This window comes from Rhinoraja longicauda, chromosome 11, assembly GCF_053455715.1.
Source record: "Rhinoraja longicauda isolate Sanriku21f chromosome 11, sRhiLon1.1, whole genome shotgun sequence".
Taxonomy (NCBI): Eukaryota; Metazoa; Chordata; class Chondrichthyes; order Rajiformes; family Arhynchobatidae; genus Rhinoraja; species Rhinoraja longicauda.
In genome coordinates this window covers 41,405,554-41,427,268 of record NC_135963.1, presented here as the reverse complement: position 1 = coordinate 41,427,268, position 21,715 = coordinate 41,405,554, and the positions used below count along the sequence as shown (strand labels likewise).

At 41.3% G+C, this 21,715-nt stretch overlaps 1 protein-coding gene across 2 annotated transcripts in view; it reads right to left on the bottom strand.

The window, feature by feature from the left end:
- Positions 1 to 21,715, bottom strand: part of cep350 (centrosomal protein 350) — a 130,040-nt gene that overhangs the window by 55,205 nt on the left and 53,120 nt on the right. For both annotated transcript variants that reach the window (XM_078407457.1, XM_078407458.1), the window contains exons 13-23: positions 21,332 to 21,482; positions 17,247 to 17,401; positions 16,763 to 16,952; positions 13,055 to 13,281; positions 12,264 to 12,427; positions 11,740 to 11,850; positions 9,979 to 10,110; positions 9,177 to 9,343; positions 8,269 to 8,394; positions 2,618 to 2,787; positions 504 to 700 (exon numbers count right to left, since the gene is read on the bottom strand). In XM_078407457.1, the coding sequence (XP_078263583.1) occupies positions 504 to 700; positions 2,618 to 2,787; positions 8,269 to 8,394; positions 9,177 to 9,343; positions 9,979 to 10,110; positions 11,740 to 11,850; positions 12,264 to 12,427; positions 13,055 to 13,281; positions 16,763 to 16,952; positions 17,247 to 17,401; positions 21,332 to 21,482 (1,790 nt within the window). The remainder of the gene's footprint in view (positions 1 to 503; positions 701 to 2,617; positions 2,788 to 8,268; positions 8,395 to 9,176; positions 9,344 to 9,978; positions 10,111 to 11,739; positions 11,851 to 12,263; positions 12,428 to 13,054; positions 13,282 to 16,762; positions 16,953 to 17,246; positions 17,402 to 21,331; positions 21,483 to 21,715) is intronic.

The window sequence follows — 21,715 nt, the reverse complement described above, 5'->3', positions numbered from 1 at the left end:
TGCACACAATACTCCAAATGCGGTCTTTCCTCGCAGTTCTTTCCTCCCAAGCTCCACACGAGTGAAAAAAAAAGTTTGAATATCTGGAAGCCACAAGTGTATACCCTGCCATATTTCAATAACTAGGTTTTTCAAACTATCCACACCACATCCTTTAGATGGAATCATCAAGTATGTAGGAATGGGAAGTGGCCTTTCAAGCAATTTCTATTTTATCTCCATCTTTGCTTCCATGTCCATTAATTCCATTACTTAACAAAAACCCAAGATTTCCAATTATCAACAGACCCTGATCACTCCATCTCCCATCACTTTGCATCAGCATTTTAGAATTTGAAATATTCATTTCCTTTAGTGTGGTGTTTTCTCATGTTATTTCTTAACATCTTAGTAATTTTTTTCTCTTGTGGAGGAACTGAAATTAGAGCTATCTTAGACACCCCATTTAGATATTCTACATTCAAGGGAATGCAGTGCATCCATCCTCCTTTACATAAACCTACTTTGACAGCTGTCAATGCCGACTGGTCTCTGGCGGTTTCCTCATCTGAATCATCCTGCCGACTGCGTTTGCGCTCCATGTTAAAGCGACGGTGGCTTTCGGATGGCAGCAGTGAGCGGAAAGATTTCTCTTCAATTTCATCTTCAGTCATTGATTCATCAAACTTCAAAGAGTACTCAGTAGCAATGGAGGCAGAATCTGGAGATTGAGAACATGGCTCACAATTGGGTAAAAAAAGAACAGAATGGATAGAATGCAGTTTTGAATTACGAATTCATAAGCTTCCAAAGTTAAAGAATTGGTTGTTGAAAGTCGAGTTGTACTTCTGATTTAAAACCTCTAAAAATTGTATAAAAAAATTATTAAAAATCAAGTCGTCCCCAAAGATGGTTAAAAATCTCCTCTCACATTATTTTGCAAAGCAAGGATCAGGAAACTTAAGAATCAGATTAAGATCAGCTCAGACGTATTATATTACATGCAACTTTTGTTCATTGTGTAAATGTGCCTGCCATTTCAGAAATAAAAATAGTCAATCAAATCAAAATACTAAATAGAAATGATCAAGTCAAAATGCAACTGCATAACTGATAACACCATCGCTAATTACAATTTTTATCACCATGCTTTTATTTTTAAACATGGTAATATAAACAAGACACCTACTTATGGTTGTGCTCCGATATAGCTATTGTGCACCTTTTTGAAAAACATCAGTCCGTTAAAGATCACACCATAGTACTACGAAATGGGAAATACCAGGATTTTAAAAGCATTGATTTATGAGGATGTTTCTTGGACTTGAGGGTGTGTGCAATTGGGAAAGGTTGGGCAGGCTAGAACTTTTATTCCTTGTAGTGCTGGATACAGAGGGCTGATTTTATAGAGGTACTAGAAAAGGGTGAACCCGTTGGGCCCAAACCTCTTCTGCATTGGTCCAGCACCCTCCCCTCCCCCACTCCCCCACTCCCCCTCCCATTCTATCCCCCCCTCCTCACCCCCCCCCCCCACCCCACTCACTCCATTTCCCTCAACCCCCCCTCCACCCTGGGTCGCTGCCGTTTGCACCATCGCAAAGTCAAAATATTTTAAGTCGAAGCATCATAAGTTGGGGAGCATCTGTATTAGATCAACAGTCCCCAACTGCGCAGGCACAGACCCGTTGGGTTCCCATTGTGACGTTGAGCATGGAGGTATTACTGCGCAGACGCAGCTGACAGGGCAAGTGGAAAGGGGATTTATTAAAGTTTAAAAAGTGATTTTTAAAGTTTAAAAAGTGAATAACTTTAAATATATAACAACCATTTGAGCGCAGGCCAATGGTGAGTAAGGTGGACCTAAAATTGTTGCGCTATCGTGTACCGTTTTGGCTTTATTTCGGGTACCTACAATCAAACAAAGCGACAAACAGACAAGATGACAGTTTTAGTAATATAATATAGACATATAATCAAGAGGGGCATAGATAGGGTAAATGCAGTCCTTTTCCTAGGGAAGTGGAATTGAGAACTAGAGGGCATATGTTTATGGTGAGAGGGGAGGGATGTAATAGAAACCCAAGAAACAACTGTTTCCACACAGAGGGTGGTGGGTATATGAAACAAGCTGCCAGAAGTAGTAATTGAAGCAGGTAAAATAACGTACGTTATTTGAACAAGTACACAGATAGAAAAGATTTGGATGAATGTGAACCAAACGAAAGCAAATGGGACTAGCGAGGTGGAGCATCTCGATCAGCATGAACTGGTTAGGCAGAAAGGATAGCAACACAGACACCTAGACATTCCAATCTCTTATGGCCTTTGGTGCTCATTTAGAATAGAATCTGAAAGACTGACGATAATGTGTATCCACCTTTTAACCATGCTTTCTTAACTCAGCACAAATCAAAGATGTAAAGAAATCTAAAACTGATTTAAAAGCATATTTGTTGACAGCTTGTTCACAGAATCTAAAATAACAGCACCCGTGTAGGTGATTATTATTTAACACATAGTTGTTGAACTCATTTTGGAACTTGAAAAGCATAAACATAGCAATAACAGACTTTATTCTGACCATTTAACTAAAGTAGTATTTTGTCACTGCAATATTTTATTGTGATTGCAAACTCACCTTTATCGTCGGGGAATGACGGCACACTGCCACTTTGTATCGAGTCATCAGCTGCTGTGTGCACCTCCTCTTCAATTGAGCTACCTCCTTTCTCACCATGGGAAGTCCTGCTCTCTGCTCCCTTTTCAGAGGGAAACGAAGGACTATCTTGCCGACTGCTGCCACCGCTACTGGTCAACATGGATAACATAAATATTTAGAGTAAAGAAACAAAATTTAGCTCAACAAGTCCTTCCATGTCTATGCCTCAACACTTACTACTCAGCTGCACCCAACTTTTAACAAATAAGTTAATATGCAAAAAACAAAGTGCTGGAGGAACTCAAATAAGTAAATTTCCCTCACCGATGCAGCCTGACCCAGAGTTGCCCCAACACTGTTTTTATTGCTCAAGATTCCACCATCTGCAGCCTTGTGCCTCCAAATAATTTCACGCACTTCTTCCTCCCTCCCGATAAAACCCATTTAAATTATCTTGTTCAGTTAATTCTCTTGGTTGCAAGTTCCTTTAACCACACACTTAAAGTAAATAAGCTTCTCTTGAATTCTCTATTGGATTTATAAGCGATTTATAGGAGACTATTTATTTATGACCAAATTTGGATAGTTTTCTCTGGACCTTCGAAGGTTCACCACACTCATTCTGACTTAAGCTCTGGAATTCATGAGAGGCATAGACAGACTTTCAGAACCTATTACGGGCTGGCTTTTAAGTCCAAGGGGATAAAGTTTAAAGGGGATTTGAGAGACAAGTCTTTTGGGTTTTTTTTAAACACAGTGAATGGTAATGGTAGCGGAAATCAGGTACAATAGTAGAATTAAAAAGGCTTTTAGAAAGGCACTGTGGTATGCAGGGAATGGAGGGATATAGATCATGTGCATGCAGAAGAGATAAATTTAACTTGGCATCATGTTCAGCACAGACATTATGGGCTGATGGACCTGTTCCTGTGCTGTACTGTTCTGTTTTGAATCATATTCCTGGCCAATATTCTGCCCTCATGTGTTTGTGGAAACAGTTTTCCCTATCAAATTTTCAAGACCGTGGCCTATTCTTCTTTTGTCTTATGCCCAGGGTTTGAAATCCAGGTTGAATCCGCCCTTTTGGCTATCAACTCTCATTCTAGCATTATTCCAATAAACCACAAGCTACACCTTTTCATGTCCCTATATTTTCTATAACAGACTAGCACGTCCAAAGACGTACAGGTATGTAGGTAAATTGGCTGGGTAAAATGTAAAAATTGTCCCTAGTGTGTAGGATAGTGTTAATAGTGTTAGAGTGCGGGGATCGCTGGGCGGCGCGGACTTGGTGGGCCGAAAAGGCCTGTTTCCGCGCTGTATATATATGACGATGATGATGAGTGTAATCTTGGTGGTCAAATAAATGGTTTCATGCAAAGTAACATATAACATATAACAACTACAGCATGGAAACAGACCTGTCCGGCCCTACCAGTCCAGGCCGACCATTCTCCCTGACCTAGTCTCATCTACCTGCACTCAGACCATAACCCTCCAATCCCCTCCTATCCATATACCTATCCAATTTACTCTTAAATAAAATCGAGCCAGCCTCCACCACTTCCACCGGAAGCCCATTCCATACAGCCACAACCCTCTGAGTAAAGAAGTTCCCCCTCATGTTACCCCTAAACCTTTGTCCCTCAATTCTGAAGCTATGTCCCCTTGTTGGAATCTTCCCCACTCTCAAAGGGAAAAGCCTACCCACGTCAACTCTGTCCGTCCCTCTCAAAATTTTAAAAACCTCTATCAAGTCCCCCCTCAACCTTCTACGCTCCAAAGAATAAAGACCCAACCTGTTCAACCTCTCTCTGTAGCCTAAGTGCTGAAACCCAGGCAACATTCTAGTAAATCTCCTCTGTACCCTCTCCATTTTGTCGACATCCTTCCTATAATTTGGCGACCAGAACTGCACACCATACTCCAGATTCGGCCTCACCAATGCCCTGTACAATTTTAACATTACATCCCAACTTCTATACTCGATGCTCTGATTTATAAAGGCAAGCATACCAAACGCCTTCTTCACCACCCTATCCACATGAGATTCCACCTTCAGGGAACAATGCACAGTTATTCCCAGATCCCTCTGTTCCACTGCATTCCTCAATTCCCTACCATTTACCCTGTACGTCCTATTTTGATTTGTCCTACCAAAATGCAGCACCTCACACTTATCAGCATTAAACTCCATCTGCCATCTTTCAGCCCACCCTTCCAAAAGGCCCAAGTCTCTCTGTAGACTTTGAAAATCTACCTCACTATCAACTACTCCACCTATCTTAGTATCATTTGCATATTTACTAATCCAATTTGCCACACCATCATCCAGATCATTAATGTAAATGACAAACAACAGTGGACCCAACACAGATCCTTGGGGCACTCCACTAGACACTGGCCTCCAACCTGACATACAATTGTCAACCGTTACCCTCTGGTATCTCCCATTCAGCCATTGTTGAATCCATCTTGCAACCTCACTATTAATACCCAACGATTTAACCTTCTTAATCAACCTTCCATGTGGAACCTTGTCAAATGCCTTACTGAAGTCCATATAGACAACATCCACAGCCTTGCCCTTATCAATTTCCCTGGTAACCTCTTCAAAAAATTCAAGAAGATTAGTCAAACATGACCTTCCAGGCACAAATCCATGTTGACTGTTTCTAATCAGGCCTTGATTATCCAAATAATTATATATATTGTCCCTAAGTATCTTTTCCATTAATTTTCCCACCACAGACGTCAAACTAATAGGTCTATAATTGCTAGGTTTACTTTTAGAACCTTTTTTAAACAAAGGCACAACATGCGCAATGCGCCAATCTTCCGGCACCATCCCTGTTTCTAATGACGTTTGAAATATTTCCGTCATAGCCCCTGCTATTTCTGCACTAACTTCCCTCAATGTCCTAGGGAATATCCTATCAGGACCTGGAGACTTATCCACTTTTATATTCTTCAAAAGTGTCCGTACCTCCTCTTCTTTAATCCTCCTAATTTCCATCACTACTCTACTTGTTTCGCTTACCTCACATAATTCAATATCCTTCTCCTCGGTAAATACCGAAGAAAAGAAATTGTTTAATATCTCCCCCATTTCTTCCGGCTCAGCACATAGCTGTCCACTCTGACTCTCTAATGGACCAATTTTATCCCTCACTATCCTTTTGCTATTGACATATCTGTAGAACCCCTTGGGGTTTACTTTTACATTACTTGCCAAAGCAGCCTCATATCTTTTTTTCGCTTTTCTAATTTCCTTTTTAAGATTCCTTTTACATTCTTTATATTCCTCAAGAACCTCATTTACTCCCTGCCGCTTATATTTATTGTATATCTCCCTCTTTTTCCGAACCAAGTGTCCAATTTCCCTGGAAAACCACGGCTCTTTCAAATTATTATTCTTTCCTTTCCACCGAACCGGGACATAAAGACTCTGTACTCTCAAAATTTCACCTTTAAATATCCTCCATTTCTCTATTATATCCTTTTCATAAAACAACAATTTCCATTTCACTCCTTTTAAATCCTTTCTCATCTCCTCAAAATTAGCCTTTCTCCAATCCAAAATCTCAACCCTTGGTCCAGATTTGACCTTCTCCATAATGATATTGAAACTAATGGCATTATGATCACTAGACCCAAAGTGCTCCTCAACACATACCTCCGTCACCTGACCCATCTCATTTCCTAACAGGAGGTCCAACACTGCCCCTTCTCTGGTAGGCACCTCTACGTATTGCTGCAAGAAACTATCCTGCACACATTTTACAAACTCCAAACCATCCAGCCCTTTAACAGAATGTGATTCCCAGTCTATATACGGAAAATTGAAATCACCCACAATCACCACTCTGTGCTTACTACTAATATCTGCTATCTCCTTACATATTTGCTCTTCCAATTCTCGTTCCCTATTTGGCGGTCTATAGGGAATCATCACATTTTCCAAATGTATCCTTCTAAAATTATTACAAGCCTTATAACTTATGGCTCTAATTTTAGTGATTGGTGTATTTGTATTCTAGTGTTCTGCACTATTTAGACACATTTTGCAAAAAAATGAAGATGAGAAAGTTTATAGGAGATTTACAAGATTTCTTTTTACAGAGTGACAGGTTCCTGGAACACACTGCCCTGGGAAGTGGTGGAAACAGATATAATGACAATGTTTATGAGCCATTTACACCGGGACACAAACTAGCAGGGAATAAATGAATGAATAAGTTTATTGGTCAAGTATGTGCATTTACAAGGAATGTGCCTTGGTGCTCCGCTCACAAATGACAACACAAACATAGTTAACAATTAAGAATAAAGCATAAACACATCAAAACATTAAGGATACAACATTACGGTCTAAACATGTGGGTGAAAATAAACCAGAGCAAAAAAGAGACTACAGACTTTGATTATTGAGTAGAACTACTACTCATGGAAAAAAGCTGTTTTTATGTCTGGCGGTGGCTGCTTTGACAGTCCGGAGTCGCCTTCCAGAGGGAAGTGCTTCAAAGATTTTGTGGCCCGGGTGAGATGGGTCAGAGATGATTTTGCCCGCTCGCTTCCTGGCTCTTGCAGTGTACAGTTCGTCAATGGGGGAAAGGTTGCGACCAACAACCTTCTCAGCTGATCGAACGATCCGTTGCAGCCTCCGGATGTCATGCTTGGTGGCTGAGCCAAACCAGACCATGATGGAGAAGGTGAGGACGGACTCAATGATAGCAGTATAGAATTGGACAATCATTGTCTGAGGCAGATTGTGTTTCCTCAGTTGCCGCAGGAAGTACATCCTCTGTTGGGCCTTTTTGACTGTGGAGTCGATGGTGGCCCCCCATTTAAGGTCCCTGGAGATGATGGTTCCAAGGAACTTAAATGACTCCACAGATGTGACTGTGGTGTTGTTGATGGTGAGTGGGGGAGGGGGAGCTCTCCGAAAGTCTACAATTAGTCCACTGTCTTAAGAGCATTGAGCTCCAGGTTGTTGCGATGGCACCAGGACGCCAGCTGTGTCACTTCCCGTCTGTTGGCAGATTCCTCCCCATCCTGGATCAGTCCAAGCAGGGTTGTGTCATCTGCAAACTTGAGGAGCTTGACAGAGGAGTCTGGGGAGGTGCAGCTGGGAGAGTTTGGAGCCTAGTAGCTCTGGCACTTTGTGCTCGCAGATTGGATTAGTTTAGATTGGTATCATGGTCAGCACAAACACTGTGGGCTGAAAGACCTGTTTCTGTGCTGTACTAGATCATCTGATGGAAATAGAACTTGGCAGGGAGACATAAGGATTAAAGGTACAAGATTTCATTTCAGTTTGTTCCGTTACCTGGGTGCAGTTAGGATGGAAACTGGGATAGTATAAATGGTCAGAAGAATGGTAGGAATTAAAAATAAATCAGCTGTTGCTTTTATCTGAACATCATATGGTGACATTGCCTGCTGGAGGAGGTGGACAGCGTGAAATTTGCCACCACATGGGCATTCAATAGTTGCCTTGAACAGAAAAAAGAAAATTGGCATAGACAAGGCTCCTGTCTCCAGGTGCACAGAATTCCATCGGGGAGGCAGTGGATAAAAGCTAGGATTCATCTATTTTATAAGAAAAACACTGCAAACCAAAAACAAACCTTTTATCATGCTGTTTGTATCTGGATGAATCAGACATGCTGTCTAATGAAGCTGAATAATGAATTTTAGAATCATGTGATTTCTCGAGAGGGCCAACAGATGATGGGCGACTATCACTCCTTCTGCTAAGAAATAAGGGGAAAAATCAGACAGGTTAGTTCATTCATCCTCACTGAACTTTTTTCTTTTTTTTTTTTTCATGTTGTGAAAATATTTCTAATCTTTTTTCTACCGAGACTTCCAACAGGAACATACATGGCTTGAACTCTCGTCACCACACTTTTAAAAGCATCCCACTTTCCGGACGTCGGAAACAACCAATCAACTTTAGCAAGTTCCTGTCTAATACCATAGTTGGCCTTGCCCAAATTTAGAATTTTAATTTATGGGCTGCCCTGGGGTTCCTTTCCACCTTAAGATTAAAAACTTCATGTTATGGTATTTGGCCACAGACTAGAGAATCCACAGTGTTCCTTAGTTGACTTTAGCTGTCATTCCTGTTTCTTGCACGTGGGAACATAGAGTCACCACTCAACTTGCAACCCCCCCACCCCCTTCCACCTGGAAAACTAAACAGTTTCATTTTAATTAAACTGCCACGGAAATTTAATTAATTACTAGACCAAGTGGACCCGTTGGGCCCAAACCTCTCCTCCATTGGTGTAGCACCCTCTCCTCCCTCCCCCCTCGCCTCCCCATCCCCCTTAACCCCCCTTATCCACCCTCCTCCCCCCTCACTCCCTTTAGAGTATTCCTGAAATGAGAGGATTATCTCTCGAGAAAACATTGAGCAGGTCAGATCTTTGACTTGAGTAAACACAATGCCAAAATCCAGGACATCAATAATAAATTCCCTAGATTAATAAACATGGGATTTATCAATGATGTCAGTGTTTAGGTGTCTTACCCTTCGGATTCGGTCTTGGCCTGCAGTTGCATTATAAAGTCTGTATGTTGTTGCCTTTGTTGGTCCAACATCATTGTCACAGGTGCGGCGACGGCTCCATGTGATAGGTTGGTAGTCACAGCAGTTGGGGATCCTGTTGCAATCTGCACGTATGCCATCTCAGTCATCTAAATAAAAACAACCCTCCTCAGTACGATAAAGATTAGAATACAAATTTGTGCTCAATTGTTGCTTTATCATATCATACAGCAGAGAAGGTAATTGTGCAGGATCTTTTAAAAGGTTAATCCAATACTCCCACTCTCCTGCACTCCCATATATTTTCTTTTTCATTTACCCTATTTGGTTTTGATAACTACTATTACCCCTTCTGAAAGCATATGTTGAATCATAATGTTCAGCTGAAAACATTTTTCACCTCCCTTCCGAAATTATCTTCACAGCAGTATTGAATTAAGTGCCCCAGCACTGTGACATTAAACAATTCAGATGCATTTTAAGACCCTTTGCTTTAAGATAGAGTCCATTCAAACATGTCTATTCTACCAACCAAAAACATGACTGATCTACCTCAGATACACTTTCTTGAACAAACCTGACCCCTTGATTCAATTAATATCTAACAAAAATATCGAACTGTCTTGTCGGCATGATCAAACGGGGCCGAAGGGCCTGTTCATGGTGTCTAGCCGAATCTCTGACTCTATAACTGGTGACACTTCAAAACACAGGAGTGCATTCTCTTTTCAATTCCAACAGGAAAAATGAGGATAAAACAAGAATAAAACAAAGTTCTGTGTACCTCTTTGATCTGGCGTGCTGTGTCCGCAGTCAGCTTAGCAGCTTCCACTTGTTGAACCATCATTCTATTTGTGGACTCTTGCAGCATCTCTTGGCGTGTCTGTGCAAACTGCAGCAAGCTCTCTGCATGTGCCTGGACATACAAAAACAAAATAAAAGATTTCACATCCACATGTCACCATCTCTCCAGTAATAGGCAATTGATATCCTGGGTGGTGTAGCAGAAAACAGATGTAATAAATCTTGGCATTTTAAAACATAATGTGAATCTACTTCAAATCCAATACATTTTGCTCTGACCTTGCTTTCATTAAGCACCATAACTATTGACCACAATCAGTCTGACGGATCCTGACCTGAAACATCACGTTCCATATTCTCCAGAGATGCTGGTTGACCCGCTGAGTTACTTCAGCACTTTGTCATTTTTTGTAACCCAGTAGTTCCTTATTTCTCTAACAACTATTTTACAATCAGGGCACAACAACCTGACAGATTATGATTTTAGAGATCACATGTTTAAACATCATGATAGATATAATCATAAAATTAGAGCCAGGCCATTTGAAAATTTTTGGTAGAGCCTGGATCACTAGAAGAGTTGGCCATCTACTGTGGAGAGAATGGGTAAATGTAGCCTCCAGCAATAAGCAGCAGTGCAGCTTTGCTGCTACAAAGGCAGTTTATTCAGTTTGGTGACTTTTAATACAAAGAGGCACAGAAATTTTGAACACCTTTCACAATGGATGTAGATATACACTGATCAGCCAAACCATCATGACCACTGACAGGCAAAGTGAATAACATTTATTATCTTGTTGTAATGGCACCTGTCAAGGGATGGGATATATTAGGCAGCAAGTGAACAGTCAGTTCTTGAAGCTGATGTGTTGGATGCAGGAGAAATGGGCAGGAGTAAAGACCTTAGCGACTTTGACAAGGGCCAAATTGTTATGGCCAGACGACTGGGTCAGAGCATCTCTGAAACGGCAAGGCTTGTGGGATGCTCTCAGTCAGCAGTGGTGAGTACTTACCGACAGTGGTCCGAGGAGGGACAAACCACAAACCACCGATAGGGTGTTGTGCGCCCAAGGCTCATCGATGCGCGAGGGCAACAAAGGCTATCCCGTCTGGTCTGAACCAACTGTGGGAAGATGACAAGCCGGTGGAGGAAGTGTGATGCTCTGGGCAATGTTCTGTTGGGAAACCCTGGGTCTGGCCATTCATGTGGGCGTCAATTTGACACGCGTCACCTACTTAAACATCGTTGTAGACCAGGTACACCCCTGGTATTCCCTGATGGTAGTGGCCTCTTTCAGTACGATAATGCGCCCTGCCACACTGCACTCATTGTTCGGGAATAGTTTGAGGAACATGATGAAGTATTCACGGTGTTGCCCTGGCCTCCAAATCTCAATCCGATTGAGTAGCTGTGGGATGTGCTGGATCGACAAGTCCGATCCACGGCGGCTCCACCTCGCAACTTAGAGGACTTGAAGGATCTGCTGCTAATGTTTTGGTGCCAGATACCACAGGACTCCTTCAGGGGTCTTGTAGAGTCCATGCCTCGGAAGGTCTTGTAGAGTCCATGCCTCGGCGGCACACGGAGGACCAACAGTATATTAGGCAGGTGGTCATTATGTTTTGGCTGATCGGCTGAATTGCCTTACATGTAGGAGCTGGATTTTAGAGATTCATAAAAATTCAACTGTGCAGTTCTGCATTATTTACATTTCTATATAGATGCAAAATGCTCATGTACCTGTGCTGTTTTCTGTCTGGTCTCCTCTAGTTGTTTCTGACTTGCCACCGTTTCCTGTTCAGTCTTTAGCTTCAGCAGGGCGAAGTCATGCTCATGCCTCTGTTGCTGAGCCTGAACATGAGAAGACAATTAAACAACACCAGGTCTCTTCACATTATGCCAATGAGGCCCTTTTCCAATGATTTTATCATTTGCATTTAAATCTCAATCTATTTAAAAAAATTAATTCATATTGACTGAAAACTTTGAAAGACTGCAGGTCTTTAGAATCTTGGGGAAATTAAAGTTCTCAACCATTCAAGTTGGAATGGGTTTTAAGATCATAACTTTTTTCCTGGTGTAGCAAAACATGAATGCAAGAAGCATTTAGTTATCAATATTTTTTTCTGACTTAACTTAAGAACTTGCAGAAAATCTTGCCTGATGAGAGCATTGAAATAATTATTGAGTTGAGAAAGTTTACAGGCATTGCCATTTAAAATATTTTGGAATACCATCTCTGCAGAAACAGAAGGCGCCACTACCTTCAGGATCTGAGCCAAAGACACACTCTCCTGCTGAGCGAGTGCAATTCCCCGGATCTTCTCCACCTCTGTGAGCTGACGGACAGAGTCCTCTATTGCATCCAAGTAAGCAAGTTCAGCACTCATGCGATGATGGAGAGCCAATGGGGAACTGAACATGGGGGCTGCAAAAACAAAGGAAAACCAATGAGAACAGAATTAGTCAAGAACATGGAAGAATGCTGGCTTCATAAACATCCTTAACCTATGCTAAATGAGGACTCATTATGGAAACTGGTTATCAACCGACAACAAAATGGATGAGATACAACAAAATCTAAATAAAACCTGCAAGCATGTGTTGCACCCAAACAAAACAAAAGGTTGAAATTTAAATGTATCACTACCTCCATCATGAAATTAATCAACAGTTAAGGCTTTCATGTGGCTGATTATTCATAACATTATTACCTACACCTGACACAAACTATGCTTCACATTATCAAAGTGACAAGTAGCTCAAGATCTGACCCCTCATTAAAGTGCACATGTCCACTCTCAATTCACATACCTCCACTTTGGTTTCTCACCGGGTAATAACATCTCTAATTTAAAGAATACACAAGACAAACAAAGTGAAGGAAAAATCAGTGGGAAGGAAAGCAGTCATTTCTAAAGTAAATTCAGAATCAACACTTTACATGTCACAAAGTCAGCCCAGGGAATAACCATCACCTCCCTGCCTTCCACTGGTGTAGATGGAAAATAGGGCACTAATGCAGTAAAAGTTCTCAAAAGCTCATCACACCAACCTGCAGCTGAGGATGAAACTGGTCTGGCTCCAGCCATACTGTTGTCAGCAAAGTGCGTCCTGTAGGAAGACGAAGGTGCGTAGTCTGCAGTGACAATTTGTTTTGTCCCATCTCCTGCTGCAGTTGCTGTGTCATTCTGCAAAGGTTTCTGGGTTACAGTGCTGGTTGCAGATCGTAAGGACAAGGAACTTGCTGCTTTCTTGGGCTTCAAGGTCTCTAACTGGACACTGCAAAGCACAGTTTTTGTAAATGACTTATTCTGACATAAGCACTGTAAACGAGGTGTATTATAGCTGCCTATTTCATGTAGTCACATAGTTACATTGAAGCTCTGCTTTTAAATAGTACTTATTCGGGAGTCAGAGGAAAGAAAGAACATGCTTCAATGAATCAGTGACTTCTCTACTACTAAAGGTAAACACTATAATACTGTACGTCACTTTCGCATAAATGGCACCCATCATTGCCCATATACCATGACTTTCATGACTGTGAGCCTACCAAAGAGTTGGCAGACAGATGGCTGACTGACTCACGTAACCACTGCTTCAAATATGACACTTGGACTGCTGGATGGAGGACAACAACCATACAGACATTCATGTAACACAAACCAGATGGCATGTTAACAAAACTGACTCTTTTAAGGTTTTACGACTGGGATATTCCTCAAGAGCCCAAAAGCATTGCAGTGGGATAAGGGTAACTATACCAATGAAAAAGGACCAAAATATCAGAACTAGGCATCCCTTTTCAATTATGAATGTTAGATTTCATTCAGGTATCCTAACCCAAACATGCTTTCCAATGTTAAAAAAAATCTTGCTGATCCGTGGGTTTCAATTCTACTGTATAGGTAGGTGCATATGTGGAATTCAAGACAACCTTTCACCATGACCAACTTCATATTAGTTATCAAAAGGGTGGCAATTGGCATATCTACAGGATGCCAAATCTGGAAGAATCATATTAAAGGATAGAGGTAATAAAGATTATGAAGGTTGACCTCACCAAACTACATCCATAAATAGCACTCATAATCTAAGCCTCGTGACTTTCAAAAATCAAACTACTTTTAAAAAAAGCAAAATATGAATGGGAAATGAGTCCATTGACAGAACTTCAGGTAAAGTACTGGAGAAATTAAGAGTAGTAAAACTAGACAAAATCATCTGGACCCAATTAACTTCATCCATATCTTTTAAGATGAGTGGCTGCAGAGATAACAGATTCACGTTTTGATGAACTTTTAAAATTTCTTAGGTTCTGTCATAATTCCAATAGTTCAGAAAGTAATAAGTCTATCACCAATTTTTAAGAAAGGAGTGAGAAGAGAAAGTAGGGAACCACAGACCAGCTAACTTGATTTTTTGCTGGCAAAATGCATCTCTATCATTAAGTATGTGGTTTAATCATCATCTTTATGTAGTCAACAAGAGAAGATCTTGTTTGCCGAATTAATGGATTTAATAAAAAACAGTAATAGATGTGAGATGAAAGGACAAAAGACAAAAACAGAATAGTCGAGTAATTTTTCAGTTTGGCAAATTGTCATTAATGAAGTACAAAGTATTCATTACTGAACCCTCAATTATTCACAATGTATCATATCATATCATATCATATATATACAGCCGGAAACAGGCCTTTTCGGCCCTCCAAGTCCGTGCCGCCCAGCGATCCCCGTACATTAACACTATCCTATACCCACTAGGGACAATTTTTACATTTACCCAGCCAATTAACCTACATACCTGTACGTCTTTGGAGTGTGGGAGGAAACCGAAGATCTCGGAGAAAACCCACGCAGGTCACAGGGAGAACGTACAATATTATGTATATGTAATGATGCGGATGGAGATCTTGATTTACTTGATTTAAGATGCAGAATGTAAACAGGCAGGTAAAGAAAGCAGTTAAGAAGCTAAGTGGTGTGCTGGACTTTAATTTCAAGCTGAATTGGAGGGCAAAAGTTGCAAAGTTTTGTCAAGACTGTATTGTGCCTTGGTGGAACTGCATTTGGAATATCGCACATATTTTCTGCCCCTGCTTAAAAGCAGAATATACCTGTTTTGGAGTAAGTGCAGAGTAAATTCAATTGGTTGATTTCAGGCATGAATAGGTTGTCATTAGAGGATAGATTAAATAAGGCTGGCCTGTACTCAGTTTTAGAAGAACAACTGATAATCTCATTGCGATATACAAAATTCTGAGAGGAATTAACAGAATAGATGACTTGAGTTGGAGAATATACAAATGAGGGGGAAGGTCTAAGGATAATAGGTTTTCCATTTAGGGCCGAGGAGAAATATCTTTACCCAGAGGGCAGAAATCTTCTGAATTATCTTGGTCAAAGGGAATTCAGCAGCTCAGGCTGTGTGGTGGGTGAGGAGTGAGGGGGGGGGGGGGGGGGGCGCGGGGGCACACATGAACAGCACCGCAGCTTGACAGCCAACAACCAAATGGCATGAACAATGAATTCTCCTATTTCAAGGGAATTCCCCCCCCCCCCCCGCCGAATCACTTCTCCTTCCCCCCTCCATGTACACACCTTTCTCTCACTAGCCCCGTCATTCTGTCATTTCCCCATCTCCTTCAGCGCATCTCCCACCCTCCCCATTCTGAGTTCCCCATTTATCCCTCTTTCTTCTCCGTCCATCCCCTTCCACCCATATTCCTTTTCCAGCTTTATATTTCACTCTGCTTTCCTTATATGATGCTCTTTTGTCTCCTCTTCACCTCTGGTCTCTGTCAGTGTTTCCAATTATCTGTTAATCATCCCTCATTTGTATCCACCCATCACACACCAGGCTTTGTCCCACTCACTGTCCTTTGGTTAATGAGAGGTTGTTGCTCTTAAGTGAAAATCTTTGCTGAAAAATCTGGTATAATAATTTAAGGTGAGGACAGGATGTTGCTTTATATTAGCCTACCAACATTCTCAATGCAGACTGATACAAAAGCCACTAAGTTTGTAAAGTAATAAACATGCTTGAAGAAACATCTCATCCACATTAGAAGGCTGCAAGTTCAGTTTCTATTCTAGAAGAACATTCAGTGGAATAAGGGAAGATTGCATTGTCATGCCACAAACATCACCCGGCAAGCCCTGAAATGGAACCCCCAAGGAAAAAGAAAAATAGGTCACCCCAGGAACAGCTGGAGAAGAGATGTCCAGGCAGAAATGTCTGGGAATGGGCTCAACTGGGGAGATCTCGAAAGAACCGCCAACAACGGAGTGAGGTGGAGGACATTGGCCTATGCTCCCTAAAGGAGCAAAAGGCTTAAGAAGTAGAAGAAGAAGTAGCCTTGTCATGGCACTGTCATACAGATGAGATACAAGACTTTTTTTTAAAATGAGAGCTCTCCCAGTTGACTTGGTAAATATCTTGCCCTCAAACTAAAATAATCGGCAGCGATTATTTGGGCATCATTACATTGCTATTTGTGAAACCAGGTTCTGCGCAACTTGGGTGACCAACTTTTAACAAATGCAGAAGTAATCACGCTTATTTCAATGACAGAAGACAAAAAGTTATCTTTTTGTATCTGCGAGATAATAGCCAGTCAGTCACATTTACTTGTATACACCAAGCTACATTAATTCATACAACCATTTATTATTCATACCCGTCCACCTTAATTACTCCACTCCATAAACAGCATGTTACTGCACTCAGCTAATCTCTAAAACTGAGTTGTCCACACCTGACAGGGGATATAATGGGGGTTTCTTCTGTTGTGTCATTCAAGTTCTTCACTTGCTCAGGATCACCGACAACACTTTGCCCGAGGCTCAGTATCCTTCCTTCAGTAGAGACTTGATCTGAAATAGTTGCAGATGCCCATGTGCTGTTATCCACAGGAGAATGTGGCACACTTCCAGCAACATCCGCACCTGCCAAAATTAAAGGTTAAAGGCTATTAGCAATATGATTGAATTTCTTTATTTGTCATTCAGAAACAGATTAGAGCGAAATTTAGTTACCATGCAGTCACAAGCAACAAAAACACACAACTACATAATTCACAATGATAATGACCATCTTCCAAATCGTCTCAACCCAATGAAAATTAACTCATATGTGCAGCATTCATATAAGTCATCCCTGCCCGATTGCGAAGCTCTTCACCCAGGAAGGGGGGCGAGAATGAGAGGTGATAAGAGTTTAAAAAAATCAACATCATTTACCATCTATTTTCATTTTCTTTCTTGAAGAACTGGATGATCGGGAGGAGGGTGTGGAACGGTGCACTGGAGATCGAGGGGACACCTCCCCAGGCCTTCTAACTCGAGATCTTTTGCTGGGAAGCTCCTCACAGACACTGGAAGGACTGCTGGCACAACTGCCAAAGAATCCCAAAGCACAAAGATTAATTAATAAGGTCTTTATTTTCAAACAGACTGTTAGCTGATATCTTAGTCTTTCCTGAAAAATAAATAGCTAGAACTGAAGTATCTCCAGCAAAAAATACTGAATGTTAAAGGTACACATATGCCCATTCAGTGACAAAGCAACAATGCTGTAAAAAAATGTCCTGGGATACACTGCAAGTTTGGCTAGAGGGAGGGCTAAGGACTAAGTAGAATTAAAAAAGATTGAGAACATTAAGCTTCAGGCGCGGATATTGGCATGTCCGCAGATAGAATTCCAGACTCAGAATAATTGGACTTTAAATTAACAATCAGAAAACCACATAATCAAATGGAACAGCAGCTATACATCCTGCCCCATACCAATTTAAATGGAATGTAAAAATGAGGAAATATACTAATTACTGTTTGTACAGAATCTCATTACTTTCCAGATGGATGGTCAAGATAAAACTTCCCCATTCATCTCAAGTTGGTCTTCTACTCTTTTCACATTACCACAAGTGGTTCAAACATATCTGAAAGCAGCTCATGATGGAGTCATAGAATTAGAAAGTTCGACGATCATTCAATTCCAAAATATTTCACTTACATTCAATTCAATAGCAGGTAACGGGACAGGGAAAATAAAGTGCTATAGGCATGCTAACCTCTGCCAAGATTACCAAGTCAGCAAGATTTTTAAAATAATCAGCATGAGCACAATGGAGCTCTGCGCAGCACACCACAGGCTGGTGCCAAACTTCCTGCATTCAAAATGTTTCAAAATAAATAGGAAGGAGCTATTTTGCTTAAAAGGATTAAAAAACACAGGAGGCAAAGAAATTCGTAAGGGAATTTGAGGGAAGATAAGAATACATCTGAAGCATGACAATAGACAATAGACAATAGGTGCAGGAGTAGGCCATTCAGCCCTTCGAGCCAGCACCGCCATTCAATGCGATCATGGCTGATCACTATCAATCAGTACCCCGTTCCTGCCTTCTCCCCATACCCCCTCACTCCGCTATCCTTAAGAGCTCTATCCAGCTCTCTCTTGAAAGCATCCAACGAACTGGCCTCCACTGCCTTCTGAGGCAGAGAATTCCACACCTTCACCACCCTCTGACTGAAAAAGTTCTTCCTCATCTCCGTTCTAAATGGCCTACCCCTTATTCTCAAACTGTGGCCCCTTGTTCTGGACTCCCCCAACATTGGGAACATGTTATCTGCCTCTAATGTGTCCAATCCCCTAATTATCTTATATGTTTCAATAAGATCCCCCCTCATCCTTCTAAATTCCAGTGTATACAAGCCCAATCGCTCCAGCCTTTCAACATACGACAGTCCCGCCATTCCGGGAATTAATCTAGTGAACCTACGCTGCACGCCCTCCATAGCAAGAATATCCTTCCTCAAATTTGGAGACCAAAACTGCACACAGTACTCCAGGTGCGGTCTCACCAGGGCCCGGTACAACTGTAGAAGGACCTCTTTGCTCCTATACTCAACTCCTCTTGTTACGAAGGCCAACATTCCATTGGCTTTCTTCACTGCCTGCTGAACCTGCATGCTTCCTTTCATTGACTGAAAGGGGCCTGGAATTTACTGCCTGAAAGCGGACAGAAACAAAAACACGCATTATGTTTAAAAAGTACCCCAATGTACATTTCAAATGTAGTGACCTGCAGTGTTATGGTAAAAAGTGAAATAAGGCACCAGGGTTCTTCATCCATCCAGCAGACACAAGAGCTAAACAGCCTTCAACAATTCTAATGTTTCACATCTATGATTTGTAAGGATGCAGTAATTTTTCTGCCATTGGAGAACACTGCTGTGGCATGTGATATATCAATGTAATAGATTCCATGGGACACGTGGCCCCAAATACAGCACTGGTATATATAGAACAGGGTCTTGTGAATGCATGAAAAGGTTTCCCGATATCAATTAGTCAAACTCAAAGGATTTTATTACATCCAGCAACTAACCCAATAATAAAAATTACTTGCACTAGACAAGACACCACAGTTCCAATATTTTTGTGTTACATAACTTTATAGATCAACAAGCTTGCAGCACATCTAGGCTAATTAGATTATAACATGGGCAGTGGATATTTGGATGAACACATTTACAGATGGGTAGTTGTGGAGGGATGATTTTCTGACCGGAGGCCCATGAGCAGTGATGTGTGGCAGGGGTTGTTGCTGGGTCCACTGTTGTATTATCTACGTTAATTTGGATCACAATGTAGTCAACATTATTAGTAAATATGATGACACCAAAATTGGCAATAGAGTGGACAGTGAGGAAGGATATGAAATTTACAACATGATCTAGGTCAGTTGGTACGGTGGGCCAAGGAACGGGGCAATTGGAATGTAACTGTGACAAATGAGGTGTTGCACTTTGGTATGTTAAACCAGGTCAGGACTTGCAGTAAATGGTAGAGTCCTGGAAAGTACTGCAGAACCGATGCATGGTTCCCTGAAACTGACAAGCCAAGTGGACATGGTGATGAAGGCAGTATTTGACACACATGCCTTTATTGGGGATGGTATTGAGTACAAAACCTTGGACATCATGATGCAGCTATATAAGTGATTGGTGAGACCACACTTGGTGTACCGTGTGCAGCTCTGGCCATCCAGCTATTAGTTTAGTTTGGTTTATGGTCATGTGTACCGAGGTTCAGTGAAAAGCTTTTGTTGCATGCTAACCAGTCAGTGGAAATACATGATTACAATCTAATTACATGATTACAGTCGGGGATGTCATTAAAGATTCACCAGGATGTAACCTGCATTTGTGGTTTAAGATATAGGGAGAAGCTGAATAGGCTGGGATTATTTTCTTTGCTGACTGGGAGACTGAGGTGACCTTACTTAAGTATACAAAATCATGAAGAGCATAAAGTGAATGCTCATGTTTTTTTTTCCCCAGGAGAGGGGGAAGGAATAGTCTAAAGATGAGAAGAACGAGATTTAAGAGGGACCTCAGAGGCAACCTTTTTCACTCAGAGGGTAGAACTGGAATGAGCACCAGAGGAAGCTATAGAAGCAGATACAATTGTGACTTTCAAAAGACATTTGGACAGTTATATAGATAGAAAGCATTTAGAAGGGATGGGTTAAATGCAGGGAAATGGGACTTGTCCAGAGGGCCAACATGGTCAGTAGACACAAGGTGGGCCGAAGAGCTTGTTTTCGTGCTGTAAAGCTCTGACTATGACTCTAGTTAAAGACTGTGGAATAAAACAATTGAGCGCCGTCTGACTCCCTGTGGAAAGGCATTAGAAGAGAATTGCATGAACATGGAGAAATGCTGTGGAAAAGACAAGAATGACAAAGTGCGAACAGTTATCTTGCAATGCAATAGTGGTTATACATTAAAAGTAACTTAAGGCTCTAATGCCTATTGAGACATCAAGGTCATGAAATAAAGGAGCATCTTGACACTGCAAAGTCCAGGAATTACTGCAAGAGCTCCACTCTTGTCATTCTCATGGGAGAGCAACAACAAAGCTGCATTTGAAAGATCAGTTGCAGGATCTATCACAAGTGTCAGCACCAGCATAGCTAGCAGAGCTGTTTACTAACTGATTTTCCCTCTGACCATGAAAAGGGTAAATTTATGGAGGCATATTTAAATCTTGAAGACTTTAAATGGAATAAACAGGATAGAATTGCTTTTATTGCCAGGACAGTTTGTAAGTGAAAGATAACTGGTGAACAAACCAGAAACTTTGTTTTCAAGCCTCTAATGTTGCAGTTCTTCAATATTTTAAAGGATTTCATCTAATGTTAAATTGTTTTGTTATAAAAATGAAATATCCTTCTACAATTTGTTTTTGATGCAGTAAAGCACTTTGCTTTGGTCTGAAGAGTGGTGCCCACTTGCACAAAGCCATGTTTACTAACCTTTGGTATGAAGGCAACCTCCTGCTCACACCTGTGCTGCTTTGAGAGGAAAGGAAATCATCTTCATATACATCAACTTCTTCAGGTCTTGTTGCAGATACCAGAGGTTGCAGTGTTGGGGAACCTCTATCGGACTGTTCCTCTAAACCTCCTGTCAACAAAACATACATGATCATAAAGTTAAGATGTGGCAACTTTCAACAGGCTCTTTGATGAAAATGTCGGTGCAAGGACCCTTCGCTCATCTATTTTTCATCACTGTGGCAAGATAGTAGCAGTCAAGCTAACAGTTATTAGAGTCATACTCCTACTTTCCCAAAACATGCTACCATTCATCCACTCCACCATGTCATATTAGCGACACCCACCCATAAGAACTTAGGC